The sequence below is a fragment of the Centrocercus urophasianus genome, unplaced genomic scaffold (genome assembly GCF_019232065.1).
Source record: "Centrocercus urophasianus isolate 14NV4802_14NV808 unplaced genomic scaffold, USGS_Curo_1.0 seq_33, whole genome shotgun sequence".
NCBI classification, from domain to species: Eukaryota; Metazoa; Chordata; class Aves; order Galliformes; family Phasianidae; genus Centrocercus; species Centrocercus urophasianus.
This window is the reverse complement of record NW_024884900.1, coordinates 2,468,065-2,488,721: the sequence shown is the minus strand read 5'-3', so window position 1 is coordinate 2,488,721 and position 20,657 is coordinate 2,468,065. Positions and strand designations below refer to the sequence as shown.

At 39.4% G+C, this 20,657-nt stretch overlaps 1 protein-coding gene across 1 annotated transcript in view; it reads left to right on the top strand.

Moving 5' to 3' along the window:
* MED13 (mediator complex subunit 13) overlaps positions 1-20,657 on the top strand; it is a 46,727-nt gene that overhangs the window by 13,209 nt on the left and 12,861 nt on the right. Inside the window, exons 4-14 of the mRNA XM_042830390.1 lie at positions 8,283-8,428; positions 9,506-9,703; positions 10,596-10,790; positions 11,351-11,513; positions 11,808-11,918; positions 12,915-13,613; positions 17,254-17,470; positions 18,376-18,460; positions 18,715-18,836; positions 19,938-20,028; positions 20,206-20,420. Of these exons, the coding sequence (XP_042686324.1) occupies positions 8,283-8,428; positions 9,506-9,703; positions 10,596-10,790; positions 11,351-11,513; positions 11,808-11,918; positions 12,915-13,613; positions 17,254-17,470; positions 18,376-18,460; positions 18,715-18,836; positions 19,938-20,028; positions 20,206-20,420 (2,242 nt within the window). The remainder of the gene's footprint in view (positions 1-8,282; positions 8,429-9,505; positions 9,704-10,595; positions 10,791-11,350; positions 11,514-11,807; positions 11,919-12,914; positions 13,614-17,253; positions 17,471-18,375; positions 18,461-18,714; positions 18,837-19,937; positions 20,029-20,205; positions 20,421-20,657) is intronic.

Genomic DNA, 20,657 nt, shown 5'->3' with positions numbered 1-20,657 from the left:
GGGCGGGGGGGGGAAAGAAAAACCCACAAACACAACACTCCCACCACTTGGAAAAACACAAGTGATAAGCTTATCATAGCTTACAAAATAAAACTTGCTGCACAAGTTTCACAAGTTGTGCTGTTCGACCTTAGCCTGGGTGAGGGATTATATAATGCAAGTACAGAGCTTCAAGGGAAATGACTGCTGAGAAATATTCCTCGTGTGTGTTTGTGTGTGTGTCTATGTCTTGTGTATGTATATGTGTATGTACACACAAGCACGTGCTTTTTTCCTCTGCCTTGTCTTACCAAGAGGAAAAGGTAAAACCAGCCACAGTGGGCATCTTTCATGAGTGTGTTGGCAGCTGTGCAGTCCCAAATGCCCATGGCTTGTGCAGGGGAGCAGTTTTTTAACTGGGACGTAGCAATTGCTGCCTTCTTCGGGAGTGCTGGTAACGTAACAGCAGTTACTCAAAGCGACTGGCTATTGTCTGGCCTTGGCTGCCCTTAGGACAAAGGGAACGAAGTGCTGCAGCCCAGGTTCCTGCCACGTTCCCCTCTTTGGTGTCTTCCCTGTTTTCTGTGGGGACTTCTTTCAGTAGCAATGAAATAGCTCTTCTTGCTTCCTCAAGGAGGATGCTCCAAATTACTATTAATAATAATTCTTCTCAGGAGCAGCATTTCTGAGTGCTAAAACTCAGATCTTGTTCATACTTGAGAATTAAATGTACGTAGTAACAGTTATAACTATAAAATACAATAACCTGTAGTCATGGGTTACCTTCATTTCTGTATGTTTAACTTGAAACCTTAATACCTGAAATGAAGTGGCTCTTCTTTGCTACTACTGGAGTATTTTCTGCCATCTTTTAAGTCTGCTCAATCTTTTTGCTGTGCAAATTTCCTCCCTATGTTAATCTTCAAGTCAAACAAAGTCAACATTTTTTTTTACAACAGCTCTAATGAGGCTGTTCTGGCATCGTGTACCGGCAGGAGAGCAGGTGATGTTTTTCCTTTTACTGTAGACAGCTGGAATTGAGAGCTGCTGTAAGTAGGACAGTGCAGGATAAACAGCAGGAGCTGAGAGCATTGATCACATGATTGTCTCTTTGGAATATTGGGTTGCTACAGAGACTACAAGCAGACAAATTTAGCACTTTACATCAGAAAGCAGTTTTCTCTTATTTGGCTTAAGTTACAATGCTAGTTTGGCTCATCAGGAAAAACTGGTAGCAATATGGCTTTCGGTTTTTAGCTTTCAACAGTAAATTCCTATGTATTTGTTCACTGAGCAGTAAAGTAATACAAAAGCCATACAGATATATCAGATTTTGTCAAATGAAAATTTTATAACGCATTTCAGTTTTCAGCTTGGAAAAATCTGGCTTAACAAGATGGTCTCTAAAGGTTTCGGAATGGGGCTGAGCAATTCACTGAAAGCTGTTGCTCTGAAATAGTGTAAAATCTGGTTGTTCTGTTTTGCAAATAAATTCTATATTCTTTATAGCACATATATATTTCCTTGTGAAGCACGAGTTGAGATAATTGAGATTTGCATCCTGAAAAATGCAGGGATGCTAAAATGTAAGGTAACAGCTTTGTTAGTCTCATCTAAGTTCTGAAGCACAAACCAGGTATTTTCTTTCTAAATATTACTTACAATTGTTCTACATGGAGAAATATGTGTATGTTTTATGTGCATATACATATCTAAAGTTCCTCTTGCATTCTAAAAGATCAGCTTTGCTTCTATGATTTTATTTGTGTATAAAAAAAATAGGTTTTTTGTTTCAACCCTTTTTACAGGGGTGAAGCTCAGCTCATTAATAACATAATTAATAACTAAATGTAGAAGTCTTTAGGGTGGCTATGACTTATTCTGTGATGAGTTACTTCCTACGTTAGTATTTGTTGTAGATTACATGGCTGGTTTATGGAATAAACAAATTGATCTATCTTAACTTCTAGCTAACATCAGAATGTCCTTAGTTATGTGAAAAATATTTTGGAGAGCCTTTGACAGTAGTCATTAATGATGTGCTTTGAGCTGGAAGTTTTTCTGCTTAGCTATTAGCTACGTTTTTTGCTTTGTGTTATCATCAAAATCAGCTTTCTGCTATGTTTACCTTCATGACCATAGGGAGTTACTGGGAGATGCTTAGCAAGATGTGTGCTGTGCCATCTTTGTGTCAGTAGTTGGAGAAGCATCTGTGTTTTGAGATGCTATTACTTCATGTTAAGAAACAGAATATGTAACTTGCTAGAAAAATGTAGATGTGCATTTGTTTAGAGTTCCTTGAGCTTTCACATTGGGGATATTAGTGCCATTGTGTCTGCTTGAAGTGCAGACCCTGTGATAGGGGCTGATGCAAACCCTGATGTTGTGGGGAAACTTGTAGCCAAGGGCAAGAGAGGCATGTTTGTGAACTTGATTAATGATGATTCCAGCTCTGACATAGCAGCACGACTTTCTGTGATAATGAGTATGTATGTTAGCATGTTCTTCCTGGAGAACTTATCCTCTGTGTCCCTCACCCCCCAGCATTTAAAAAAAACAAGCAAAAATAACCCCCCAAAATAAAACAACAACAGAAAGACAACAAAGAAAGCTCCTAGAGTGTTCTGTAATTGAGATGGACAGGTAGGCAGACTTATGGGGTTTTTTTCCATTTCTTAAATTATAAAACAAAGCAAAAACCCACAACCACCACATATTTTTCATGTTTTTTGTTTTTTTTAATGCTGATTTAATAGAACAACCTAATTTTAGTATTTTAATTACATTCGTATTTTGCTTATTACAGCAAATGCATGTTTAATTTCCTGTTCCTTTCTAGTCTGAATGAAGGTTTTGGAGTCTCCTAATTCAGGATTATGGCGTGGTGAGCAGGAATTGAAGACTCCACACTTAAAATAGCAGTGAAGGTGTGAATGTGGCAGCACGGGAGGCTGCTCTGCATCAGTGCATTACGGGTTATTTGTGGGAGATGGATATAGTCCCCAAGAACTATTCTGAGCAAGCACTTACAAAGGCAGGGTGGTAGGTGGGTTGTGGTGAGGGAGTAGCTCCTGTTGTGTTCAGTGAGCCCAGACATCCTCAGGTGGCTCAGCAGCTTTGCTCCTTCTGCACCATGAAAAGCCTGAAGTGCTGCCTGATGGATAACAGAAGGCAGAGCAGAGATCAGAGTGCAGTGGTAGTGCAGGTTGAGCATGTGCTCAGGTACGCCGTTCCCCCAGACTTGCTCTTTGGCATTTGTTTTGTTTTCTGCTCTACCTTGGTTGCTGCAGTGTTGTTTTCCAATGAAGTTAAAGAGGGAAAAACACAAACAACAGCAAACTAACCCAAAAGCCCCAACAAAAACAGACAACAGGCTAACCAAGAACCGAATAACTGAGCATGCAAGGATTTTCTTTCAGAAGTATTTGGTTACTTAATTCACTACAGAAAGCAACTGTTATCTTTTAAATAGAAACTTCTTGATGCTGAAGTTTATTTAATTAACATACCACCCCTGGTTGGCTGTGATGAGGAATAACTGTTGGGAGATGCTTTCATTTAGGCAGATAGAATGCGTTGGCTGGGAGTTCCCTGGGCAGTGGCTGCTGTGGGCTGTTGTCAGCCAGTCACAGTGCAATGATTTGTGGTCAAAACAGCCTGAAGTTTTGGATTGTTGGCCACTACATACTGATTTTTAGCAAACATAACAGAAACAGTGAAGCATATTAATAGGATATTAACTCTATCTGGTGTGTTTGTGCTCCTGAATGAACTGTTCTTCCCAACTGAAAAGTAATTGTGTAAGTCATTAGTTCTGGGAGGGTAATTTTAGCTTTGCAGTGTCCATTTTCCTGACCTACAAAATGGGAGTAGAAAAATACATAGTGAGAATATGGTAGGTATTTTGGTAGGCTGGAAGCACTCTGGCATGGTCAGCTACTTGGTTCAGCTCTGAAGTAATTTAGAAAGGCAATCTAGGAAGAAAAGTGGTGGTAGTTATAAAAACAAAAGCAGTCACACTTTCAATGGAAATGTTTGGATGCTTTCTTGAATTTAATGTCAAATTTGCTGTAGGTTTTCTTTCTTTCTTTCTTTTTTTTTTTTTTTTAATTGGAGACTTTCTCATTGCTGTTGATGTTGTTGCAGTCTCCTTACCTTCCAGCACAGTGCTGACTTGATGTAATCCACTGAATTACATCAGTGATTAGGATTAGGGAAGTTCTGGTGCAGCTGATGTGTGTGAGGCATTTTGAAGATATGCAACTACAGGAGGGGAGGGGGGAAAATTCAGACCCAATTATCTTTTTATCAAGGAGGTACATTCATATTTGCTAGTGGAGATGCAGAAGCATGTATATGCGCTTCCTTTGTGTGCTTTTCCCTCTTTTCCTTCCACTTTTCTTACAAAGGTGGAAGTGGAAATTTATTGAAATTGTCCATATGAGTTTCAGCTGCTTTTCACACAATCTTCCATCTCTGAAGGATTTTATTTTTTTCCATTCATCAGGAATGCTCATTCTGATGATGTTTTATAATTCAGTGACCAGTTACCAATACTGGATGATAAGTATTAACAATTTATGGTTAGGACTTCCCTGAAATTAACTCGGTGTTCAGGGTGGGGCAAGGTGATGAGATATTTGGGCAGAATTAGGGGTTTGTTTTCAGAACTTTGTTTAAAATTCTGTGCACTACTCTTACGTGTGCACATGTGGCAAGGCACGATCATAGTGAAAAACTAACAGAAAGTGAGTGGACTGTGAACAGGAGCTTTAAGACAAGCTTCTGGTGCTGGGAGGGGATGTCTGTCTGCTCCTCAAGGACTGCCCTCTGCACGTACAGTCAGTTCTGAGCACTGTGCTACAGGTGTTTGTATTGCAGTCGTGAGATGCTCTGCACAGGTTATCTAATGATCTTTTGAGCTACTTAAAGAAACGAACAAGTCTGCAAATAGAAGCGTAGGGTGAACTCTATTGATGGGCAGGAAACCACCAATTTTCTCACTGTTCTTGTGTGCTTGACTAAATTGTAAAGGCAATTTGCCTATTTACCCTTAAGTGAAATGCTTTTTGACCAATTAAGTGGACTTGCTAATGACTGTGCTTTTTTTGTTTGATTAGGATTTTTGGCTGCAGTGTGGATCATTGAGAACAGGAGAGGAATTTAGAGAAATAGTGGGATTTTTTAATAGCTTTTGGAAGGGTTTGAGGAGAGCGCTCTGGAGCTGAGGTTGAGGCAGCAATGAATCTCTGGAAATGCAGAGAACTGGAGAATGTGCAAAGGTGTTAAAAACCTGAACAAAAAGCAAGCATGCTTGCAGTATCTTGCTAGTCTGTAAAATGGAGTACGTGGGGACTGCTGGTCACTTAGAACTCTGGTTCTGTGTTTCCTACCACCACTTCTCCACCCCCTTACAAAGAGCTTCAGTGTGTTTCTGGTTTTATTATTGTATTTCTTGTGACTTTTTCTTACAAGCACCAGTATTTCCTGCAGCTGTGTAATATCACAGTGCCAACGATGTTACATGTGAAGAAAGGGTTTCGGAGCGTGACTAGTTAGGACAAAAATTAACGCGATGTTTGAGTACGTGAAGTGTTGGTTCTACCCTTCACTTTAAGCTTTAGATAAGAAGATCCGTGTTTTCAGAGATACCATGTGGAAATCTTTCCCTCAGCTCGTGTTTAAGGAGCAGCGTTTTGCTGTATTTCTACTATGTAGCAGTTTTATTCTGTTGCGCATGAAACAACATCGCTGCAGATACAGAGGCAAATATCGAAGGTGATGTGCATAGCTTTTATTTCATGTTCAGACTATTCACTAATTCAGGGTTATAGATTGATGTTCAGGTTTGCAAGAATCAGTTGTAGCACAGTGGGTCTGCTTTCCTCCCAGAGAAACAGCTTGCTTGCAGCTTTCATGCCGAAGCAGTTTGAATGATGTTGGTAACAACAATGGCTACTGTCTTACTAATGAAATTTTGATGGAAACTTCCCACCTGCTGAATGTGGGGAGGAATGCCTTTTTTTTTTTCTTTTACTATGTAAAAAATTCTTGGTTTGTTTTATGTGGCTTTTGCATGATGACCTCGACTTTTTGCTTCTATTTAGGTATGGTTTTGCAGCATAATGAATTGATGTGCTTCTGTTATCGTGCTGATGCTTCTCTTTGTCTTGGTTTGTCTGAATTCTCTCAGATAATAGTACAGATGTCTGCCCTTTATTTGTGTAGTAATGTAGAGCTAACTAGAGACATAGCTTAATCCCATTTAAAGTGTATTTAAAGAATATGTGTTTTTATTTTTAACTATTCCTCATGTATGCTAAGCTTCTGAAGTGGTATCTGTCACTTGGGACCAACAACACTATCCACTATTTCAGTTTAAACCACCCAATATTTTGAAAGTAGAATCCAATTGGACAAGATCAGTCTTCAACTATTTGCATAAGGATTAAAATTTAATGAGATTTCTATATAGGAATTCAGTGGTGTTTGATAACCGTGTGGATTGGCTTGAACTTGAAGTCATCAAGATGATGCTGAGCTCCAACACCACAGGATTTTGTCAACTATCTTTATTGGGATTCCTGGGCAGCTTTTCATGTGCAGGGAGTAGGTTGTCCTGAGCTGGATTACTGAAGCAATTATGCTAAGTAGTTGTCAATGAATAGTGATAACTCACTTGTATGTCTGGATCCTGGCTCTTTTTGTTCTTTAAAAATAAAAGAAATAAAATTGAAGGGCAGCTCAGCATACTGTCACAGGTTTGATGCACCTTGAAAATGGTCGTGGTGCAGTCAAGGCAAACTCCCATAGAGGTTTCTGTTGGTTCACTTCATGGCCTGCAGCTTTCAGTTACTGTAATAAAAAAAAAAAAAACAACCCTGTGCTTCACTTGCTCTTCCTCCTCAACCAGTTTGTGGGTTTTCTCATCCTTGAAGAGCTTTAGGTCCCTAAATTTAAGTTGCTGATAGTCAGAGTCATGTATTTTACACTACAGCAGTGGTCTTGTTGCAGTGCCCATCCTGGTGGCTGCTCTTTGGGGTGTGGATCAGTAAACCAATTTATCTCTGGTGACATAGAACAGGCTGTGCCAGTTTCAGAAATATTTGTCCCCACACAGTTCAGTCTCTTACCATCTACCTCCTGCTGGAGGAAATGCCTTGGCAGTGACACTCGTGTATCTGGTAACCACGCCTGTGCAGGTTTTATTTTAATAGGGATACTTCAGTTCTTCTATGACCCGGGGACTTTTTTTGTTCAATCGACAGAATCTAATTTTATTTTTGGGGCAAAAGGTGATGTTGCATTCATACAGTCTTTTTAGGGTATGTTTGTGAAGTGTCTTTCTGTTTGACCTTGCAAAAACGCACTGCCATCTGCTATTTTGACTCGCTTCATTTAGTCTGTTTCCCTTGACCTGTATCTTTTCTTTTCCTGAGACTGAGCAGGTGCTTGGTGCTGCCCTCCTTAAAGAGAAAGATTTATTTTCTGATCAGTAGTTTATGAAGGATTTTCTAAGCTTCTCCTTGACTTTCATCCTTCTATTGCTGAAATGTTGGCCGTAATCTGATGTCCTAGGTGAACAGCATCTTGCTTCTAACACCTGTCTTCCTATGAGCATCTATTGGTCTGTCACACACTTGAGATAACTTATAGCTATAGAACTCAAATTGTCACACACACACACACACACACATATATATATGTGATTTTTTTTTTTGTCAGATGTAACTGTATACTTAGATGCACTATTTCTGCAGTTTGCTCACTGGGTTCTGCTTTTCTTTCCTTCCAAATCTTTGCCTGAAGTTTAATTAAAATATATATAAATGTTAAAATATAAATTCTGCTGACTGAATCTGTGGCAAGAGGACTAGATACGACCTCATTAAAATTAATAAATGTTCAGAAATACGTTTGCAGCTTTTAAATAAATACACTATACAAATATTGTCAGAGTTTACTTTTAATTGATTTGCAAAAAGCAGAGTTTAAATTTCTTCCAGAAATCAAAATATGAAATCTCAATCTAAAGAGACTGAAGACTTAGCATCTCCTGTTTGATCAATCCTCCTGATTGATCTCTGGTTTTATCTTTAAACTGAAATACTTTGTAAGTACTTCAAGGAATGTGTATTTAGCATTTCCTTGTTATTCAGATAGAATGGATTTTTTTTTTTTTTTTTTTTAGTGCTAATTAAGTAAGACTTCTGGAATGACATTCTTTCAAATTAGCGAAAAAACTTATCAACCTATTGTTTTAAGATGCATATACTTAGGATTTGTTTTTTTCCTCTCCCCAGCGAGCACTTGTCCTGCTCATTCACCTTCTTCTTACACGGGGATAGTAATGTTTGCACCAGTGTGGAGATCAGTCAGCATCAACCTGTGTATCTGCTTAGTGAAGAACACCTCACCCTCGCCCAGCAGTCTAACAGCCCTTTTCAAGGTAGGTTTTCCTTATTGCTAATGTCTGCTGAAATAAATCAGTCCTTTGAGTTCAGAGTGAGGATTTCTGATAGAGGCTGGGAGTGGGAGCAGGGATGTTACATGTTGTGTTCTACTCAAACGTCCGCTGTATTGACATGGCTGGTTAAGTATTTGGTCTATCTCAGATCTTCTGCAGGTGGTTGATTTCCATATTCCTCTTCTGGCATGTTGCCCAATAAAGTGATTTATGGCACAGTAAATTTCATTTCCAAGCGCTGTCCTATTGGTGACTCGAATATTTAGCTTTTTCAACAGTGTTTTCAACATGCTTTATAACCCCCACCTGCCTTCCTCGACTCTTATTTTAGGAGTCTATTTCTGCCCTGACTTCAGTAATCTATTCACTCCCCTTCCCCCTTTTTATTTGGCTCTCCCTTGCCTGTAAATTCCTTTGGTTCCACCAGCAGATGCAGGCTATGCTCTCGAAGACAAAGGAGTGATGGGGCCTGAGTCTGGTTAGTGGGCTGTTTGATCATTCCCTGTGTTAGACACACTTATGTTGGCTACAGAAATCACTTCTCCTGCATGACCACGTGCTGCCCTTGTTTATTAATGCTCATTGTCCAAACTTGCTTTCTTTGAATGCAATTTAACAGCAGCTGTGCTTTCCTAATATGGACAAGACTAAACATGAAACAGATTACTTCCTTCTATACATGTGGCATTGTTGTTACAGTACCCAGCAGAACAAAAGGATGGGGAAACACCTTAACTCTGCCAGAATTTGAGATGGTCCTCTTTATCCCACCTGTGTATTGCAGAGTCTTTGCTGGTCAAGATCAAAACTTGATTGCTGCTTGTTTAAACAGATTAATTTGTAATTGTGGTAACTTGATTCTTACAGTACATGTACATTTAACTGCATACACATTGCCTACAACTTGTGCCATGTAGTAAAATGTGATCAGGTTGCATTCTGACTTGCCAGTGGTAAGTTGTTAATTTGGTGTGGCTGAAATAACACTAATGCTGTTTTAATGGGCAAGTGCAAATTTTGGTTAGATACAATCTAATTTATTTCTGTTTATCTTTTTAGTTATTCTAAGTCCCTTTGGATTAAATGGCACGCTCACAGGGCAGTCATTCAAGCTTTCTGATTCATCTACCAAAAAGCTTATTGGTGAATGGAAACAATTCTATCCTGTCACTTCGAACTTGAAGGAGGGCTCTGAGGAAAAACAAGAAGATATGGATTGGGAGGATGATTCTTTAGCTGCTGTTGAAGTCCTTGTTGGTATGTCCTCTCACTACCTTTTGATTACTGAAATTAACAGGTTAGGTTTGAAGTGGGGTCACGTTTGCATTCAGAGCTTTTGTTCTTTTGCAACTTTTTGTGACCATTTTGCTCTTCTAGTTTATTCTCAGGCCTGTCTAAAATGAATGGTTACTTAAACTGGGTTCTGCAGACCTGGTGGGTGAGGAGTTTCAGTTTGTGCCCTTCGAAGCGAAACAGTTGATTTTATATTATAAACAAAACAAAAAAAACCCAAAATAAACAAACCACTGGACTATCACTGTTGGCATCTGAGATGCATCAAAAGCAGGTTGTGCTGTTTCAGAATCTGTGCAAATTCAAACAGAACAGACATGCCTTTCAGGGATTTCTTCAAAACCACAATCCTAAAGAACTTAATGTACTCAAGCACTGCATTTATCTGCTGCTGTTCCTAAAGTATAAGCTCCTGGGACACAGTAGTTTGTTTGTCTGCGGTGGGCTATTGACCTTTGATTTGCCAACAAATGTAATCATTTCTCTGTAATATGTGCTAAAAGCTTGTATTGCAGTGGTAGCTGGAGACTGTTATGTTGATGGGGATAGGAATCTTGTCTGTTTTATATTATACTTTAAAAATGTTGTCTTCAGTTTTCTTTATAAATGAAAAAAAAGATGAACACAAGTAGTTGGATGCATGTGACAGGGCTGTCTCTGGCTATACAAAATAAACCTTTTTTATTCACTCACCTAAATCTTCCATATAATAAAGCAAAGCATAAAGCAATGATGATAGGCTGTGCAAGGTTGGTAAATTTAAGAGCAACTGGTAAGGTGATCCTTTGTTGGCTATTTTAAATGTAAGTTGTTGGTGAACAGCTGTAAAATAGGCCTGCTTTCTTCTCCTTCTTAGCTGGTGTGCGAATGGTGTATCCAGCGTGCTTCGTCCTGGTTCCCCAAACAGACATCCCTGCTCCCAGCACTGCTGGGACGTCTCACTGTTCAACTACTTGCTTGGGTGTCCACCAAGTGCCTGCTTCCACACGAGATCCTGCCATGTCCTCAGTCACTCTGACTCCTCCAACATCCCCCGAGGAAGTTCAAACAGGTACAGTGCAACTCGCTTCGTGTGGACGTTTCTTTAGATCAAGCTCTTGTACCTGATGCTGTGTAGTCTGTTACTTTCCTCCTCTGTGTGTGTGGTGTGTATCCAAGCATTTTGGAGCAGTTTTATAAGCATCGTTGTGCAGCTCAGAAATTGGCAAGATGGCATTCAGCCTTTTCACAGTCCTCGGCCTTTTCTTTGTAGTTGAGATTCCAATAGGCTGCATGTGAACAGTAAATGTTAAGTCAAAGCAGGTAAGACTTAGCAGTAGTTTCAGACAGCTTTATAAATAGTGTGGTTTTTTTTTTTTTGTTTGTTTCTTTTCAGAAGAGGGCTGTGTGAGCAGTTTGTGGTGGGGGGTTGTGGGTTTGGGTTTTTGTCTTTTTTTTTATTTTATTTTTCTTGCTTTTCTTGCTATACTTAAACTTTCTGTCTGTTTTGATTGCCTATAATTGAGGAAGATGCTTATTTTACCTGATGTTCCAGAGCTGGTTGAATTGAATAGTGGTTGTGAGCATATAACTTCATTGCCTAAAACTCTTTCCTTTGTGACTGCTTTTCAGTTGATGCTCAGTCTGCCCAGAAATGGGTGAAGTTTTCTTCAGTTTCTGATGGATTTATCTCTGACAGTACTAGCCATCATGGTGGCAAAATACCTAGAAAACTGGCCAATCAGGTGGTGGACAGAGTTTGGCAAGAATGCAATATGAATAGAACTCAGAACAAGTATGTACTCTCCCTTTGTGATACAGAGGGAAATGTGTTATTTTGTGTGTGTTGTAGAAGGCAGCTGTGGTAAATATGCTGTGAGTGCTAGTAGAATGTTTTTCTTTTTGTTATAACACACTTTAAAGGAGTTAATTTGTTCCTAGCTAGTGGATTGCTTATCTCTCAAGTTTAATGTGTCCATAAATGGTTATTTATAATTTCTTTTGAATCCTGTGTCGCAAAACTGTTCTTGAGGCTTGACAGAGGGTAATATGTGCTGATCTCAAATATCTCTCCCATACTGAATCATAGGCGGAAATATTCTGCTACATCAAACAGCTTGTGTGATGAGGAGACAGCTGACAAGGTAGCATCCTGGGATTTTGTTGAAGCCACACAGAGGACAAATTGCAATTGTTCAAGGTACGGTACTTGGCAGACTCACAGCTTATTTCACCAAAGTTTCACTCTTGTAGAATGTTCAGGTGACTGAAGTGTTGCATAGGCTCAAAACTGTTCTGATTTAAATTGTTACTGTTATTATCTTGCAAATTGAGTATTAGAATACTCAGAATTCATGTCTGGAGGGTGTAGCGTGTTGAAAGAAATGCATTTTTCTCCTTTACTGAAATATGTTTTAGCTTTCTGGTTTCAATGTGAGCTGTGTATTTTGTGACTTTACTAATGGAAGAGTGGCAGAGAGTACCCGGGCCCTGCAGTTCAGTAGCATAATCCTACATGCTTAATTCTAGGCTTTGTTGTTTTGTGTCACTCATTCTGTTAGATCATCCTGGAAGTTGGTCTCTTGAACTGGAAGTTGAAATGCTTAATCTCAAGTGCATTTATACTGGGGGAGGGGGGCTGGGGGGGAAAAAAAACAGTTTATCTGCATTAATGCAGTGGAGGCATGAAACCTTTCTCAGGGGTAAATAACTACAAAAGGTGCAAAATATTTTGTAGCTTTTGTGGGACTGACAGCTTGACTTCTAACTCCTTAACACAGGGGCTTGCATAACACTGTTGGTTGAATCCAAGAAGTCACTTGCTAATTCTTAGCTTTTTTCTATTGATTTAGCAGTGTTGGTGGAAGTTAAAAGCAACGTTTTGTTCATATAACTATCTATTTCTGTTAGTGGAAGATGATATTTTAGAACTGCCTTTGAGGATTGTGTGCACATTGGGCTCATAGGACAGCTTTTCCCATTTTTTAAGTTGGTATTCTGAGATATTGCAGTGATACTTGAGTCATTCAAATTAAGCTATGGTCAGAGGCAGCTTCATTTCAAAATGGTATCGGTTTTAGATTTCTATAATCACATTTTTAATGACTTAGAAGCCAATTCTCACCTCGTGAAAAAGCCATGATAGGCACATTTGAAAGATTAACGTGAAGTCTTTTCCCCTGTGTTAATTCTGCAGGCACAAAAATCTCAAACCAAGGAATTCAGGTCAACAGGGGCAGGCACCACCTGTGGGCCAGCAACAGCAAGCAGCTCCAAAGCACAAGACAAATGAGAAGCAAGACAAAGGGGATAAACCACAAAAACGCCCTTTGACTCCTTTTCATCATCGTGTATCTATCAGTGATGATGTTGCCATGGAGGCAGATTCAGCAAGTCAGAGGCTTGTGATGACTGCACCAGACAGTCAAGTGAGATTTTCAAATATCCGAACTAATGATGTAGCAAAGACTCCTCAGATGCATAATGCTGAGATGCATAATGCTGAAATGGCAAATTCACCTCAGCCACCACCACTTAGTCCTCACCCATGTGATGTAGTTGATGAAGGGGTAACTAAAGCTCCTTCTACTCCTCAGAGTCAACATTTCTACCAGATGCCAACGCCAGATCCCTTGGTTCCCGCAAAAGCAATGGAAGACAGACTCGATGGCTTGTCTCAGCCTTTTCCAGCTCAATTCCCTGAAGTTATAGAGCCTACAATGTATGTTGGTACTGCAGTGAATTTGGAGGAAGATGAAGCTGATACTACTTGGAAGTATTACAAAGTTCCAAAGAAAAAGGATATGGAATTCTTACCACCTCAGCTTCCAAATGATAAGTTGAGAGATGATCCAGTAATACCTGCTGGACAGGAGAACATAACATCAGTTACAGAGTAAGTAATACTTAGTTACTGTACTGATGTGAGAAAGAGAGAAAGTGAAAGGCCAAAGGCAGTGGTTTCTCCCAGTAAACAAACTTGACACTAAAGCATCATGTTGCTCTCATCAGCTTGAGCAGCATTGCTGAATGAGCCTTGTTCTCAGTGCTGTCTGTCCATAAGGATGTAACACTTGTGAGATGTGGGCACAAAGCACAGTCAAATATGTAGTAAGACTTTCCAGCTTCTCCTCGTTAGAACTCTGAATTAGCAGATGATAATGAATATTATGTTTCTGCTCAAAGATTAATCTGTAGCCAAATTGAGACTCACGGTCCCAAACAGTTCTGCTCTTGTCTTTATTCTTTAATTTTGAAAGCTGGTTATTTAAATGACTGAGAACAGTGGAGAAGCTAATCTGCTTTCCTGGAAGACATTAACTCTAATATGGATGACAACTACTTTCTAATACCAAAAATTTCTCAAGAGTATGTAACATATATAACATTCTATGATTCTATATAACATGTTCTTGCTGTGACTTGGGTTTGTTGTTTAGCAGGTTTAAGGGCTTCAGGTTATCATTCAAATGGAAAAAGTGACCAATGTTGTCTGCTCTTACTGTTTTGGGCCTCAGATCAGATGGAAAACCCCCATTCATGAAATGAAGCGTGTTTAAATTGAGAGTCATGCTGGTTCCGTCTTATAACCACAGGCCTGAAGCTACAGGAAATGTGTCTGGGATCTTTGAATTCTTTTTATTTTTGCTTAAGCTGATATTGTGGTGGTTTATTGTCTAAGTGTTGATAAACTGTGAAGTTTAGAGGCAGTTGAGGAAAAGCAACAATAGAGTTTTTAGTGTTAAAGCTTGTATTGATTCCATCAAAGCAGGGGTGTAGCTGTGTGAGTTTTGTTTTGCTGCAGAATGAATCAACGTGGTTTTTCTCTCCCAGTTAAAGCAAAAAAAAAAAAACAAACCAAAAAAAAAACCCTAAAACAACCACTGACAACAATTCAAAAACAAACAAAAGCCAACAGCAACAACAAAAAACAGCTTTGCAGAACCCCCCCCCAAGCCTCTTGCCTCTGTGTTGCCTCCTTTGCTGTCAAACTGCTTAAGAAATTCTCTCGCCATCCCTCTTACCTCAGTTCCTGGTGAAGGTGTAGTTTGAAGTGGGAATGCTGCAGGATGGGGGTGGCAGTGGGAAGCAACAGGTGCTGATAGGGCTGTGAATAGTTGTGTAAACTGTACTGATGCAGTCGTAGGCGCGGAGGTGACAAACTTTGGTTTAGGGGTCTGATCTGTGGCCAAAAAAATTCATTGCGAGTGCACCAAGAATTGCCTCTGCCAACTCAATTGCCGTTGATTATTTTGATCCAGAATTGTGTTTTTGTTCAGGTGAAAGGAGAATCTCAGCATGACCGATACCAAATTGAGTTCCCTTCCACCCCCAGGACACAGTGTGCTTAATTTGTGATAGAGCTGAAGCAGCTCCTTGCGAGGCTGAAAATTGATGTGGTTGTTCTGTTTCACTGCTGGCAGTGGAAAGCTACAGAGAGCAGTCGTGCTGCATTTGCTGCATAGGAAAGCTGTGAGAAGAGATATGTTTGCTGTAGCTGTTGGTCTGTTGTCATACACGTGTTCTAAGCCGTATCTTCTAACTGTTAAGAATTTACATTAGCTAGGTTTATTTTTCTTTCCAGCTTTTTCAAGATGTGAATTTATAGGATTTTAGCATTTTTCACCCCTGAATTAATTCCAGCCAGCCAAAGACATGCTTAACTTAAGTATTTTCCTTCTTCTGTTCAAGAAATGATCTTTCCTTGCATGGTCTGTAGCTTAACAATTTATTAAGTGTGTGTGTGTGTGTGTGTGTGTGTGTGTGTGTGTGTGTGTGTATTTTCTCCTGGAGTATTTTACCATTAATTTCTTTTCCTCTGCTCGTCAGAAAATACTGGAAGCTGCTGCTCACTTTTGCTGTGTACTTTTCTTGGTGTTGAATTCCTTGTTCCTAGAAAGCTGTCTTCCATCTCTTCCTTCTGTGGAAGATGAAATTCTCAGCTCTGAGTGCTACTCCATACATAAATGCCAATGGTTCTTGACATGAAGCCACGCTCACAGCACTGTTGGCTGGGGGTAATGGTGATGTTAAAGATTTTACTGGGGCTGTTGCCACGACCAGCATAGATGGATTTGATGTTGTTGGCTGTGAGATGTTTCTTTGGAAAGCTTATTTCTAGGAAGGCTTGACGGAGTAAAACTGCCACTGTGTCCTTTTGCAGACTACTTAAGTTGACAGGGATATACAAGGCAGTGAGGAAATTCTTCAGGAATAACTGTGTATCTTTCTATACAAAATCTCAAGGTCTACGGGTTTGAATTGTTCTGTAACACTTTTCTTGCTTTCTGGTCTCCTCAAGGAGAAGTGTAAGCCTTATTCTGATCTCCAGATAGTATCTAGGCAGTCAAAACCAAGCCCTGCTAACTGTGAGGGGCATTAGTTTCCTATGGGGTAGCATTTCCTTCTAACTAGTGGCTAAAGCAAGTGAAGAATAGGTGGGCTGGAACCCGTGTTTGGACTCAAAGTACCTGTAATCTTCATTCTTGGAAAATGCCTTTTGAGTTCACGTGTGAAATCCCTGTGAATACTTCTTACTGGCTGTTCTGTGTCAGTTTGTGATAAAGAGGGTCTCTGAGCAAGAAGAAATTGTACAGCTGTGATGGTGTGACACTGCTGGAATGATTGTCTAGTTGAGAAAATATCTTCCTCCCATGATACCTCCTGTGCACTGTGATATATAAAGTAGAAGAGAGAGAGGCATATCTGTAGCTAATATTCATAACGTGGCTTTATATTTCCCAAATTCTTTTTGCTTGTGCAATATTACGTTGGTGAAACCAATAAATGTTGCAAAAACTTAATTTGTGTGCTTATCAACTCCTTTTTTGGCTCCAAGAATGACAAAAAGAAAAATGCTGACAGTGAGAAATCTGTTTCTTAGTAAATTAGATATTGGTGTGCTGTGACCTTCATGTGGTATTTATAGGAGTGACATAAGTGACCACTAAACGTAGCAGCATTTGTTATTTCTTGGGATTTTTGGATAGCCTGCCTTAGTTTCCAACAAACCAACTGACGTGCATTGTTTGTTGGTTAGGCACAGCCAGGTGTTACTGGAAAGGCTGACATACTGTCTTTCTATGTGGAATTAAATGCTTGGGAATTAAATTCTTAAAATACGGAGAACTTGAGCCACTTCTTTCTGACCATTTGTTTAGATGTGGATGGGGAATGGCAATAAGTAATTTTCTAACCTGGTGAGTTTCCTTCAGTGGCAATGGACTGTTTAATCCATTTGTACTTCATAATAAGTGACAGCTATAGCCTGGGATGAATTACTAATCTTTATCTGGGTTGACAATGCTTGAGGAGAGCTGGTCAGAATGAGTCACAGTGCTGGAGCTGACACGTGTATGGAGGATGAATTACATGACTAATGATTTTGTCTTTTTCCCAAAAAGTTTTTTGAAGCTGGAGTGGAAGGGAAGAAAGGGGGAAGGAAAGATGAAGTTGTTTTTGTAAGGGGCTGCATGATAGCAACATTATTTGCACATTAGTGATAAATAATATCTTGTCCTTTTTCGTCTGCACAGATTAATGGTGCAATGTAGGAAGCCTTTAAAGGTTTCGGATGAACTGGTGCAGCAGTATCAGAGTAAAAACCAGTACCTAGCAGCAGTAGTGTCAGAAGCTGACCAGGAACCTGAAATTGATCCTTATGCCTTCGTTGAAGGTGACGTGGAGTTCTTATTTCCTGACAGCAAAAAAGACCGACAGAACATCGAGAGGGAAACTGGGAAGAAACACAAGGTAAGGGAATGAGAGTGCGAATCAGAGACTGAAAAAATTGCTTTAGTCACTAAATACAGTTTTAATCCTTCTCCTGTGTGTTAAGAAGTACATTTAAATACATGCATTCAAGCAGAAGTAACCAATGAAAACAAGCAGCGTTCCCTCAATGACTGCACACTGCTGGTGCTGTTGCACTGGGGCTGATGGCTTGTGCTAGGAGAACACAACTGAATCCCAACAGAGATGTGCTTATCTAGAAATGGGTGATAGCAGGTGCTTGTGCAAGAGGTTAAAACCAAGGCAAATGCTTTGTCTGTGTGTGGAAAGGTTGAGGGTAGCTGGGGTGAGCTCTGAACAGTTGCCTGGGAAGTGGATTACACTTGTTTTTTTTTTGTATTTTAGCTAATGCTGACTTGGTGAGGCTGTATTTAAAGCAGAAGGACCACCTACATCCCTACACCTCCAGAAAGGGAGAAAATACAGCTGTGCTGGGAGGTTGCATATGAAATAAGTTCACTTATTAGGACAATTTCTTTATCGTATGCTCTCCTGGTATCGAGTTTCATTAATAATTACCAGTATAATTAATTTATAGTGTTTGATATAATGTGCTTTTTTCAGTGAGGTGTTGTACCAAGAATCCTCAGCTTGCTTTTTAAATTTAAAGTGTTTATCCCCAAGACAAAAGCTACAATTTATTTCTTATCTTTGCTCTCCCTCTGTGTGTTGATAGCATTGTGTGTTGCAGACTTCCTTTTCCCTGAGCAGGTACTGCTAACCAGAGCCCCAGGCTACACCTTACTGGGCTAGAAGGCTAATGAGAACCTGATCCTTCTGATACATGCAAGAATTCCCATAGGGAGATGAAGTGTCCTTCACCCAAACTGATTTTAAGCAGACTTTCCTACATTTTTCTTTAATAGGCTGAGGACGGTACGTCTGGTGTTACAGTTCTGTCCCATGAAGGAGAGGATGCTATGTCTTTGTTTAGTCCTTCTGTCAAACAAGGTAAAGAGGCTTTTTTTTTTTTTTTTTCTTCTTGTAATTGGTTCAGAATCTGTTCAGTAACATACTTTACTTGTTGAACCTTGCAGATAAAAGATGGCTATAAAATCCAAACGTAATGAAGTTGTAGGGATCTCACTTCTGTTCTCAGTATCACTCAAGTATCTTACACGTTTTTCTTTTTGGCTGTCAGAGTAGTAATTGAAATGTGGTTTAGTTTTGTTTATCACCAGTGTTTCTGTAATCATTCCTTATAGATGCCCAACGTATTGCTGCTCATGCTCGCACTGCATCAACCAGCCTGATCCATGAAACAGACCTGGTGGTCTCTTACACTGACCTTGACAATCTCTTCAATTCTGATGAGGATGAGCTAACAGTAAGTGATGTGCAGAAGTAATGGCAGCTGCTAGACAAAAAACTGCAAGGAATGTGTATGTGTTGGCTTTTACAACACATGTGAATAAGCAAGTGCCATGACTTCTCTATAGCAGATATAGCAGATGCACTGTTCTGATTGATGCATGCAATCGTTTCTGATACGCAAGATCAAAAACTTGTTTATATCTTTACTACACAGTCAGCATATGCTTCTGACATTCATATCTCTAGTTATAGTTTCACAGATCTGGCACTGATCCTGGTGCTCTTTTCCTGTGGCCTAGGTACTGTTTAACTTGTCAACACAGGTAATACTGAAACATAACAAAAACATTAAGGAAAACAGGAATTTAAATGTGGACATTCTGCAGAATAAGATGCTTCATTGCAGTAGTTATTTTCTTAGTGCAGTTTCTTTTGCAGTCTCCAATGGTTCTGAATTCATCATCTCTACAGTTCTGTTTCAGTACTGTTAGCAATCAGTTGTCTTTTTTGAGTTGGACTTTGTTCAGTTAACAAATCTATATTCCCTTACTCAAACAAAATACCCATCAGCTTGAATGGGAGCTGTGTGAAGGATCTTAATAGCCATCAAAGGTCATTACTATATAAAGCATAAAGCAAGTGTATTTGATTTTCAGCATGGAGACTTTTCTGTAGATTACAGTACTGTCTAAACATTATAAAAAATCTTTTGTTTCAATTTGAATGCGTTTTCTTCCCTGTACCTCTTGTTCCAGCACTTGTTTCTCTATTCTATTCGTGTGGTAACATCAGTAATGCTAGCATGGCTTTGGGAGTATGTATGTTTTATCTGAGAGATTGTAGGTAGCCCTATTTAGTTGCTTTTTTAGTGTCTGCTAACAGGCTGAGAGTTACTTTGTAATTGGGTGTTCATTTTAATAGCATTGTGATTTTATGGGAGAGCATTCTGAGTTACAAGCACAGCCCCAAATACTAATGTTAGGCTTCAACTTATTTTATTTTGTTTTTAATCCCAGTTTTGCACATCCACTACACATGAAAGTTGCTGTTAGCAGGAAAAATGAATGCCTTTGTGTCTGAAATGATTTATTACAATGCTTCTCTTCTTTCCTAGCCTGGATCTAAAAGAACAGTGAATGGTGCTGATGACAAATCCAACTGCAAAGAGGCAAAAGCAGGAAATTTAGATCCACTGTCATGCATAAGTACGCTTTATTTTCTTCTCTAATTAGAATACTAGCTTTAAACATTTAATTGCTAATATGCTGTGGGAATTTGGAAGCATATGCTTCCTTTGCCCTACTGAAATATTAAGACAAAGGAAATAACTCTAAATGTTGTCGTATTCTAAAGCCTAATCTGAACTTCTAATCTGAAATTAGGCACTGCAGATCTCCATAAAATGTATCCAACTCCACCTTCTTTGGAACAACACATCATGGGATTTTCTCCAATGAACATGAATAACAAGGAATATGGCAGTATGGACACTACACTTGGAGGAACAGTACTTGAAGGGAATAGTTCCAGTATGGGAGCTCAATTCAGGATTGAAGTAGATGAGGGTTTTTGCAGCCCCAAACCTGCTGAAATAAAGGTAGGTAGTGTTGATAGCCCTGATGTGTTTCTTGTGGTACTGTTCAATCTATGAATTAATCCTGAATAAGAACTGTGGGGAATTGTGTGCAGTTTGTAATTTGTGCCTTGTATTACACTGAGGTAGGTAAGAGGCATCTAGAAAACCACGTACTATTTAATATTTTAAACTTCAAGAAAGCATGATCTCAAATTAGCCATCAGTAAATTGAAGTAATGCATAGTGGTATCATTTCTG